The sequence below is a fragment of the Papaver somniferum genome, chromosome 2 (assembly GCF_003573695.1).
Source record: "Papaver somniferum cultivar HN1 chromosome 2, ASM357369v1, whole genome shotgun sequence".
Classification (NCBI taxonomy): Eukaryota; Viridiplantae; Streptophyta; class Magnoliopsida; order Ranunculales; family Papaveraceae; genus Papaver; species Papaver somniferum.
Genome location: NC_039359.1, coordinates 99,031,138 through 99,042,480, shown reverse-complemented (window position 1 = coordinate 99,042,480; position 11,343 = coordinate 99,031,138). Strand labels below are relative to the sequence as shown.

General features: G+C 36.3%; 1 protein-coding gene across 1 annotated transcript; it reads right to left on the bottom strand.

Moving 5' to 3' along the window:
- Window positions 1-8,608: 8,608 nt before the first annotated feature.
- LOC113351674 (glycine-rich RNA-binding protein 5, mitochondrial-like) lies at window positions 8,609-10,891 on the bottom strand. The gene is made up of 4 exons (XM_026595617.1): window positions 10,627-10,891; window positions 10,465-10,533; window positions 9,096-9,202; window positions 8,609-8,885 (listed from the first exon to the last, which is right to left on the bottom strand). The coding sequence occupies exons 1-4, from the start codon at window positions 10,889-10,891 to the stop codon at window positions 8,772-8,774; spliced, it is 555 nt and encodes a 184-aa protein (XP_026451402.1). The 3' UTR covers window positions 8,609-8,771.
- Window positions 10,892-11,343: the final 452 nt, after the last annotated feature.

Below are 11,343 nucleotides of genomic sequence, written 5' to 3'. Positions count from 1 at the left end.
AATATCACCAATAGCACCAATAACATCATCCTCATCATCAGAAAGACACGAAAGATCAACATCCGTAGCATGAACAACACCACCATTAGGAGCACTAGAAGGACCCGACCCGTCTGAAGCCTTCCCTCGCTGCAAAAAAAATATGATAGCAGATGCTAAGCTATAAAAAAAAGTGGGAAGGTATATATACCGTAAGAGCAAGACAGTATTTTCTACCTTTGCATTCTCAACAGCTCGAGTAGTCTGCACCCGATGCTTACGAGAAAGGGAAACAACTCACTTAAGATCCCATGGATTATAAACCGACAAATCGTACATCGGGAAGCTCAGAAAGGACGCCACCAACCTCGTCCCTACCATAAATTCAAGGACCCTCGATTCGAAGAGGACACAGGAACCACTTCGGATCCTTGGCATTACGAAGAGTAAGATTGTTATAAGTATGAGGATTTAAATCGGAGAGAAGCAAGTGACCCCTCAAAGCACGGTGAGTCCTCGAAATTCCCACACCGACACCATCGAATTTGTCCCCAAGCTAGTGACACCAATAGTTCTCCCCAAAATTTTCAGGAGTATACAAATCGCGTTGGGCAGGGACAATCTCTTTCTTCTCATGCTCATTGATTTTTCCCTTGCTATGACGGGCACATTCACGAAGAATAGGCCAAAAATTACCACTAGGATGAAATACAACTCTATGAGGATTGAGATCAGAAAGAACCTCATACTGAAAGGAGTTCAATGGGAAATACAAGGGGAAATGAAGTCCCGCCTCTAGCTGTCCCTTAGTAACTACGATCATGTTTGAACTATATGGTTTCAGTGCGATGTTGCGGGTTAGAATCCCGACATGTTTATTTGGATGGTCGTAAGGAACCTTGAATCTTTGCAGACGATACTTGACTTTGAGGTTTTCTTGGTACCAAGAATCATCCATCTTGGAAGATCTGCTGGTACTTAGAGGCTTAGAAATAAGTCTCTTATCCCCTATAATGAAAAGATTCACCGGAGAAGAATCAAACATCAGAAATAAAAACTAACAGAACAAAAACTAGAAGTTTCGGAGAAATAAACCCAAAGACTGGTAGGGAAAAAACCCAAATATGATGATAACATCAATAGCAGTGATGAAATTAATAATAATGGCGATAAAAGTAAACCCATAAGATAGTCTTGGAAGTCGAAAGAAGAAAACACTTACCGATTTGATGGACGAGATGACGAGGGGCTTCTCCCAGACATGATCTTTATAAAGATGAAGTTAAAAATAAGAACATGAAAAGACAGGGAAGGAAAGAGAACAAAAGTTCTGAGATTTTGCAGAATAATGACGAAACGAAAATGACACTCTCTCATAGGAGTATTATATATAGAAAATCAAAATCCACAATTGTTAACCGGCGCCTCAAGTCCAGCAGGTCATAATACATTAAAGACGGCGAAAATTTAGGGACATGGCGGAGGTGAAAGGACAGAAAGATGTTTTCTTCCCATCGTACCCCCGGAAAGATGAAAATAAAATGAGCAAACTGTGAGGGTAAAATATCCAATCTCCATGTGTAAGCATCCTAGGAGGTGGTCATATGATAATAAGGTGATTAAGATGCATCAAGTAAGTACGTAAAAGTTAATTACACCAGAATCAAGATATCTATTGCTTCACCTCATGAAGGACGCGTGTAAGGACTAGTCAAATCATTCCGACGGTCAAGTCTAAAGAAGAACAATGCATTTAATGAGAATCAAAAGAGGTGTTATATAGTTGTAAACAAAGCTACATCGTGTCAGAAGCTCTGAAGAAGAGCAACGAATGGTGCCATCCGAGGAGGAGGTAACACGATGTACAGTAGTACCCGAATAAGGAGTAACACGATGTATCTCGGGGGAGAACGATGAGTAACCAGTCTGAGCGATGAAGAGACATACCATGCATATCGCCATAGGGCCATAAGTATCTCAACATATATTTAGAAGTTCAATTTTCCTATTATTACTAGTCCATGGAGAAGGAAATTGACATGTAATCTTGAATGGTTCTACTCCAATGAGAGCTAAAGAGAGAGAGAGAGAGAGTTAGAAGTTTGAGAGAGATTTGTAATTCATCTAAGGATAAGATCTTCATAAATAAAAATTAGTTTTCTTCACCATGGATGTAGGTCTGCAAGGCCGAACCATGTTATAGTGATGTGTTCTTATGTACTTTTAAGTTTTCTACTTTTTGTATTTGCTTTGAGTCTTGAATCTTTATATGTTATTAATTGTTTGATCTTTATGGCTGTGGTTAGCAGGAATTATGCAACTACAATTTGATTAACAAAACTAAAAAGTTTTTGATTTCTATTATGGATCCCTTTCTTATCGGGATACTTTTTGTTTTTATTTTCTTTTTTTATTATTTTGTTTCGCAAACACTAAAGAGATGGATAAATACGGAATACAGTGTAGCGTTTATCCATGATTTTACCAAAAGTGCATCCTTCTAGATATTCTTCGGGAAAGGTTACCACATTATCTCTTGTATTTGTCACCTCTCATTTGTCTTACCTCTAGTCGGGTCAACTTTATTTCTATAAACGTTTATACCTCTAGATATAAGTATAAACGTTAGCCATCGAGAAACTAAGTCCTCAAGAACTGGTTTCTTTTTTATCAACAATTAAAAGGGATAACGTTATCGGGAAAAGAATCTCAATAAGGAAATGGCTTTTGTCTATCAGAATTTTTCTTATTGTTTCTCGTCTTTCCTCTTTGAGCTTCTGGTTGTGGCTAAGAATAGAGGTTTAGTGGTGTTTCCTACCCAATAGTTTTGACTTTTCTCTCTAATCCTTCATAGGACATGACCTTACCATGTGGGTATTAAAAAAAATGTGATGCTAATCCTTACATTTACCTATGGGGTGATAAGATGACAAGGGTACTAAGTACACTACAAATTTTTCAATATGAATCTATAAAGGCACACCCTGTATAATCTTATAGAAACAATAACTGCCAAAAGATTGTTTCAACAAGGTGTAACTTAAAATAGCCAGAGTTCGAAACTAACTAACTATGGGGTTGTTACCATGTAGATTAACGTGCAAGTGCAATTACTTAATCATAACTATAATGGTAATTATAATGCGGAAAATAAAGTAAGAGAACGACACACAAGATTTTGTTAACGAGGAGAATTGTCTGGTGGAAAAACCTTTGGACTAAGTCTAGTTTTAAATACTCTCATAGTTAAGTCGTTATACAAATTGACTATCGCGACTTTGTATAGTTGAGACCAAGTTAACACTCCTTTTTACTCAGTTACTTCAATATTCTATCACCTACAACCAGCCTGGTCTTAGCGCATGAATCCCAAGGCAGAGTCACTATCTTAGGTTGTTTCATTGTTGTGAAGACTTTCACTCTCAATTTATTTGGATCGTAACCCGAAACAACAAAGGACTAAATCTGTTTCAGTAACCAGCTCATTTGTCTATCTCTCAAATCAAACTTTGGATCATAGATAAAGTATATTAAAGGATCTTCCGTTTAATCAATAAAAAGTCCTTTGATCAAAGACCAAACCAAGACAATGACCATCGACACAATCAATCTTGGTCAACAAGCTCTATCAAAAGAAATTTAACAAGAAGGAGAAACTACAAATTTTGTTTGATCTTTACACAAGTCTTATGTCAACCAATATTGTTTGGATCCCAGAGAATCAAGTATACAAGAAGAATTACAAAAATCTAAAAAGGAGTGAGTACCAAGTATGTTAGAGCATAGATCGGTTGAACCCACCAAATTTTGGTATGTCAAGGTTGGTTGTCATATTTTAGTATCAAAACTCATCTAAAGTCGCTTGATTAATTACTGAAATCAACTTCGTTTAGGTTAGACTAGAAAGTCTAGGAATGTTGAGACTTACAAGTATTACTTTGAAGACCTGAAGAATGTGAAGAAGTGACGACTACAACGAATACATCATCCTTCTACTTGAGGTTAGTAATATTGACTTGAACTTGTTTCTATTCCTAACGTATCTTTCAAGTCACTTTTGATTGAAAACATAACATGTGAAGTTATATATTTATGAAACTCTAGTATTAGACTTGGTCATACTATTATGATCAAAGTGTCAAGGAAGTATATTGAATTACGAAGTAAAACACTTATCTTTTGAACTTCGTAAGTGTGACATCAACATAATCTAGGTAACTTACTTGATTGTGTATATGGGATTTAGAGAAGTAAGAGTTTTTCTCTTCCTTTGTTTTTGTTGTTGGGAACATTACGCAATCTACAACTATTTGTTGACAGTCAATATCTGAAGAAGACTTAATGTTCTCACCTTTTAGCTAATGCTCATGATTAAGCAATCTATTTAAGTCACTTATATATATTTAGATTTAACTGAAATTCCCTATTTTGAGCAGATATTTCAAATTTTATATATTTGGTATTAAACAAAGCGCTTGGGTAAGGTATTTCCAAGCTATGTTCCAAGGTTCTGTTGAAGAGAACTCAAGATCCAACATAAATCACTAGTTATGAAAATTACAATCTTAATGCTAATACGTATTATACTAGAAATAACTCGTTCCCTAACGGCACGACATGAGAAAAAACAACTTGATTTCATAGTTTTCTTGCACTAATTCTCAAACATTACACAGGTTGAAGAAGGTTGGTTGTTTTCGATTTTAAAAACATGCGAGTCGAATAATTTCTTTTCCTTTTTCTTTTTGAAGAATGAAATATGAGTGTAAAAATATGAGTTTTAAATGGTTTCAACTTTAAATTTTTCACTTTATTGTCTTGTTGCCACATTAACTTTCTTAATTGATTGGTTATGAACTAATTATGAGAGTTATTAATGTATATATTGAAGGAGGTTACGAATTTTACATCCGTCGGATGTCTATGGCTGAGATGAGACTGGGATGGTCGTATGCAACGCTTGTCTCTGAAAATATTATCTGACCGCCCCAAGGCTCAAAAAACCCTTATGCTTTGTATTATAGATGTACCTATAAGATTTGTACATAACTTTAGTGAGGGAGGATCCCTTCGCACTCTAATTTTTACACTATCTCACGCTTTGGACATCTTTTTTGTGAATAAAAATCAAACGTATTCAAAGTTGTGATTTTGGGGATATGTTCGTCTTACAAAGATCTACCTACCAACTAAAATGAGCACATTCTTAAATAACAAACCTCATCATCTATCAATCTTAATTTAAACGGTTGAAAATTTGTTGACTTTCGACGGTTGGGTTTCAAAGTAGTAGATGGTATAGTTATACGTTTCGGAATGTGCTCATTTTTAATGGGTATGTAGAGCTTTATAATATGAACATATCCCCAAAAGCTTACCTTCGAATACATTATCTTTTGGTTTTTATTCACAAAAAGGACATGCAAAGTGTGAGACAATGTGATAATAGGAGTGTGAGCTAGATAATTAATACTTCCTTTGTTCTAGAAAAAAAAATGATACTTTCACTTTACTAATTTGCCATAAAACTTTTCCTAAAACAGAGGGAGTATTTAGATGTATAACTACTAGTATAATATCCTTGTGATTAGTAAGGTAATTACTGTAATAAATAATTTAAAAAAGAAATTTGACGGCCAGCGTCTAGCGACTTGACACTTAAGAAGTCTTTCCTATTAAACTTGTTCTTCCGTGACCTATTATAATAGTGGTTCTCAACAGAGCACCACTTTCATCAACTCCAAAACCGCTTGCCTTAAGTAAGAGGGCGAACAATCTTTTTTGAGAATGATGGATCTCATATAAAAGTTTTGGGACCGTCAGAAAATCCTTACATATACATGAAATAGTTTTCGGGGGAGTTTAAGGTGGGTGGTATGTTAAGAAGTTTTGTTATCCCAAATGCTGAGGCAGGCGCCATTATGTTGTAAAATAATAGTAATATTTACAAACAGAGTCAGACAAGATTACATTTATACCCTTACTTTTATATTCTCACACTAAATTTATTTATTTATTTGGATAAATAACTCTCTTTTGTTCATAGCAAAGTTAGGTTACCAAGATATACTTGTACAAAACCAAGTATTCTACCAAGAGAAGGGCAAGGACACCAGAAAAATTTAGGAATATGTATAAATCGAGAACCGACTGAATCAGAGGAGAAAATATCTTCGGATCATAAGTCCACAATGAAGTCCACAATTTTTGATAATTTTCTTCTTCTTGAGAAAAAGATGCTCCAAAGTATGAGTGATTTATTTTTGGTCTTGAATGTTCTGTTGAAGATTTCAGCTGTCAGAATTTATCGCTATGTACTTGAAACACAATAAACCCAATATAAAACAACAAATAAAGTCGAGAAAAGCTGCTCTAGGAACACAAACATCCGCCATTAAGGCATAGATAACTTGCCGGCAGCAAGGATGGGGAAAACCCAAAACTAAACCTGAAAAGCGTTTAAACCCTAACTAAACTAAGAAAAACTACCACAAACTGAAACACAGGATAGAGAAGCAAATCTAGAACAATTAGAAATTGCCCACTGAAAAACTTACTTGCCGAAAAACATCCACGAAAAAAGCATGGATAGGGATATGCGAAGATAACCCTAACGCAAAATTAAGACTTAGAAGTGCGAACTTTTATTTAGCTTTTCACACTACTTGTTCTGAAAGATAATATAAATCTTTTCATACACAACATTGTTACGTTATTTGCTGGAAGACTGTCACACGGGGTTATCACATTTTATAGGCTAGTAAATGCATGTAAAACACGACAATCATCATAAAAACATGGAAAATCTCTCGTCATAACGCTCTTCTTTTCTTTTCTTTTTTTTTTTCCTGCGTCACAATTACAACCAATCATTCGATGTATTATGATATTGTTCTCTAGCAGACGACAACAGAAGCATCTGACTATTGGTCAAGGAAGAGGGGTGGATTTGCTCCATACCACCATGGGGTATGAAACGATATTGCCATTGTTCATTCATGTAGATGAATGTATATCGCATAAAGAATTCCTGTATTGTCACCAAACATTTTCAAGCGGAGATTGATGAATCCAGCACTAATTTGAAAGAAGTCAACTGAGGGAATCGCTTCCAGAGTGCAGTGTATTATGTGAGGGGGGTGGGTAGGGATTACCATGCGGAGGGACGTGGGAGGTAGTGATCTTAAATCCTACGAGGAAATCACTTTGTTCATTGGACAACTCTGTGATGTATGGGCTGACTTTTAGCAAATCGGACCCACCTTGCAGGTACTGCCATCAGCACGTGTGAGATATTTTATATATGCGATAAAGGAAGCCCCTGGTGTGGTCATGTGTGTGCACATAAAGATAGGCCTTCACATGGACGCATGAAATGAAGTGTTGGTGTCACTCCCTCTCAGTTTCAGTCAAGGATGGAAATGGATGGGTTGGTAAAATCTTCTCACTAACTGACGGGTTAGCATTGGAGATTGCAAAGAGACAAAGCAGATAGGCAGCCAAAAGAATAGCTTGTGGTTTGTATTTGAATGGCCAGAGAGGACTGAGGAAGGTTACTCCTGGACCCTGGTGGTGGGAACTCTAGTCAAGTTCCCAGAAAACAAAAATGAAAAAACCAAAAAAAAGGAAAAAGGATAAAAGAAAGAGAGGTCTGGCTAAAGATATGGAGAATGTAGTTGATGCTTCTGGCAAATCTAGCTAATGGTCTTTCAAAAGAGTGAAGTTTACTGGATACACGAATAATCAAATATAACTGATAGGCTGATACCAGCTAAACATGTGTCTTGGATAATTAAAATTTTCTCCTAAACTTTACTCCTGTTTTAGGATTTCTAAATTTATTTTGGTACTTGTACTAGGAAGACAAGATGCAGTTCAATAGGATTTACAATTCAAAAGATCCATGAAGATTTTTGAATTTTGATCTCTAGCTGTTGTTACACATACTAAATCTTGCTTCCCCAGGAAACTAGACAAACAACCTATATATTATCATCATTGGATCCAACAGTTTGCTGTTCAAAATATATAAAATGAATTCTAGCCTCGAACAATTTATTTTTCCGTCGTATACTCAAAAACTATTTTTATTTGCACGTCTCGGCTCGATCATCCCCATGCAAACCCATCCTATCTTGAGTAACTCATGACACATATAAGTAATAACGTTAAGGAGCCGCTTACAGGGTTTTAACATCGATACGAACTTCAGTCGTGGGCCAAAACCCATGCCAGGTTCACCAGTTAGTGTTCACTATATAAATCGAAAGTATCAGTGACCAGGTATCTACCTATATTTTGAACTTCTCGTGGTTCAGCAATGAATCTGGAAAAATATGGAGGTGTTGTGTATTTTCTTGGGAATGTTCGACCTGATAGTTCATACACTTATGGCTGTAATTCTTGATGTCTATCTAAAATGACGTAGAACAGCTTTTTCTAAGCATGATAATATACACATCTAAGTGTGATCTAGAAAATTAGGTCCCAAGAAATTGACTAAACAATTGAGCTTTCTACTGAACATTGTTGATATGTCGCATTAGTTTTTCTTTTCTAACCAGCATAAGACTAATAGTCAATAAAGTAACTGTTGAAAAGAGAATTATTATAAGAGCAAGAGAACAAGAAGTCTATTTGAGATACATCGTAACCATGCACCTAAGATTTTATTGGAAAAGAAAAACATACACATAAAGTTGAAGTACAGCTATTATTCAATCATTCATTAATCACCACAAAAGCTAATAAAAGAGAGAAAGCTGAAAAATACAAGTATTACCGGGTTGATTTCAATTATTTCGGCGACTAACATCTGTTACATTAGAAAGGCGAGGGACTACCACAGGTCCACCACGAACCTTCTCAAGAGCAAAACTTATGCGTAGTGGTCGACCCAAAAATGCCTGCATGGAAAACTAGTTCAGCAGGTCAGAAGGGTTCAGCTGTTCTTATTATTGTTATGATGAGGAAAAAGGATTCAATTATTGGTCTACACATATATGCAACTTGCAGGTTTTTGCTTTATTCTTCCGATGGAAACTGGTTGCAGTGATCCTACTGTGAAAACAGGATTTCAATATTCATTTTATGAGTCTAATAAAATCTAACCTTACCTTTCCATCCATGGCATCTTTGGCAGATCTATCATCATTGTTTGTTGAAAAGTGAACAAAACCAAATCCCCTTGACCTTCCAGAATCCTTGTCATAGATAATCCTCACTGAAAAATCCAACAGCTTCTCTCAGGAATTCTACAAATATACTTGTTCAAAGAAATTAGGGGGGCAGTAATATAATAGGTTGTAATTTCGATATTTCTAAGCCAAACGCGACCCAGTTTCTGCTATATATCCTCCCCTCAACATCATTTCTTTTCTAATTCAAATTATTGCAAGTTAACTAAAAGAGTGGATCTTTTTGGGTTTCCGATTAGGTGTACTGTTGAGTATTGAATGTCCCTTTAAAAGAACCCGGCAGATGAGCAATGTCATTCATACAATACTTGTGACGTGCTACTGCTATCACTAAAACTTTCCGTCCTTTATGCCTTGATCTACACCCTTGATCTATATCCTTTGGTCTAAGTAAGAGCATATGAAGAGCAATGGCACCTTAACTCACTCCTATATGTTCACTTTGCTCTAACTAGTAAATATCAGGTGCGGTGATTCATCCGCTTGGTGCAAGAATTTAGAAACATGAGCACGCCAATTCCCATAAGTAAAGACCAGCCAAAGGTTGTAGAAAAAAACATTGAAAGTCTAAAATAATTCTGACAAAATAAACAACAAAATGCGTTTGTAAATGTATCTTGCCCGACAAGCTTAGATTATTGAGTGAAAATAATGGTTTCCAGGCGTAAATAAAGTAGATTTTCTTCATGCACCTTGAGAATGTTTTATTTGGGGGGCCTCAGCACGAGGTGAACCTCAGGCCTCAAAGAACTTTCAATACCCTCTGCCAGATGTCAATTGTGAACTAGATGCAATGGCATATTAATCTAATTCCCATACGCAATCATAATCTAAATGAAGCAGGTTTGTCATACATAAGTAAGATCAAGTATGACATGGGTTGCTTGGATAAAAATGAATCACTAAAAAGCATTCAAAAAGCAAAAAAGAAGAAACATTTTCCTTGAAAGAACAGAAAAACTTGGCCTGACATCCATGATTCAAGAGAGTAGTTAAAAAGCTATTAAAAACGTTATCTAGTCCAACCGTCCATGATGACCAGGAGATGCATTATGACTTGTGTTATATGCTGAGAACAGAAGTATCTTTTAATCTAAACAGGTGAAAATTCTTGACCAAGTTATGTCAGGTTAGTCGAATGCCTCCGAGTTAATATTATTATCTGCAATCCTAAATATAATCTAAGGTAGACGCAGTGTTGCTTTTTTGCGTTAAAATGTTGATGAAGCTCATTCAGACATTTTCTCAAGCACTTATCTGAATGAACAAATAACTTCTTTTTATTTACCTTCTGTAACATTTCCAAAAGAAGAGAAAGCATCGGTCAATGATATCTGATCTACTCCCCATGACAGACCTGTTCGTTAAATAACCAACAAGACCAATAACCATTTTATAGTAAGTACAGAAACAAATTTAAGCAGGAAAGGGATGGAAAAGGAGGAGATACCTCCAACAAATAGTTTGTTGTTGGTAGTAGTAGTGTTGTTGGTGGTGTTGTAGTTGGGTAACGGTGTGGAGGATGGAGGTGCACAAAAGAAACGGCCGTTGCCAGTAGGGTTACGAGCAGTTAGTTTTCGCACTAGAAACATCACTAGTACCACTGAATGGTGCGAAGTGCGAACTGCGAATCCACGACGCAAATTGTTGTTCTCTGCTGATGTTTTAGCTGAAGTACTGTCTTCCACTTTCCACTCCAAGTCTCCAAGTCTCATTTAGGGAAAGTCAGGCTTAGGCCCAAGAACAAACTTGGACTCGTTTATGTAACAAGACAGGGGTGGGCATGGTACGTATTGGGCCGGTTTTTTTGCCTCATCCACATCTAATTCAATACAGATTGGGCCGGCTTCCAAATTTGACATGTGAAAACTACATGGAGACCCATTCTTACACATTTTCCTACTGTGAAACCCACCCTCACAAAATCTCACGGACGCACCCAAGCATCCAACAAATTATTTGCAGGCCCAGAGTTTTCAAAATTCATTTATTTTCTTTTTTATTTCCCAGTTTAGCCTCACTTTCAGTTTCAGTATATCCTGTTTATTTTCAAGAGATTGAGTATCGAGAATTGTCCTTGATTACGGAGATTCAATTTACTCAGCAAGCTTTAGCCTCACTTGTCCTTGATTACCGAGAGAGATTCAATTTACTCAGCAAAGCTTCA

Excerpts from the sequence above, each read along its gene's own strand:
- LOC113351674 (XM_026595617.1), bottom strand. The coding sequence starts at position 10,891 with ATGAGACTTGGAGACTTGGAGTGGAAAGTGGAAGACAGTACTTCAGCT. Across the intron at positions 10,534-10,626 it reads CAACAAACTATTTGTTGGAG|GTCTGTCATGGGGAGTAGAT; the intron begins GTATCTCCTCCT and ends TTTAACGAACAG. Across the intron at positions 9,203-10,464 it reads TTTTGGAAATGTTACAGAAG|TGAGGATTATCTATGACAAG; the intron begins GTAAATAAAAAG and ends TGGATTTTTCAG.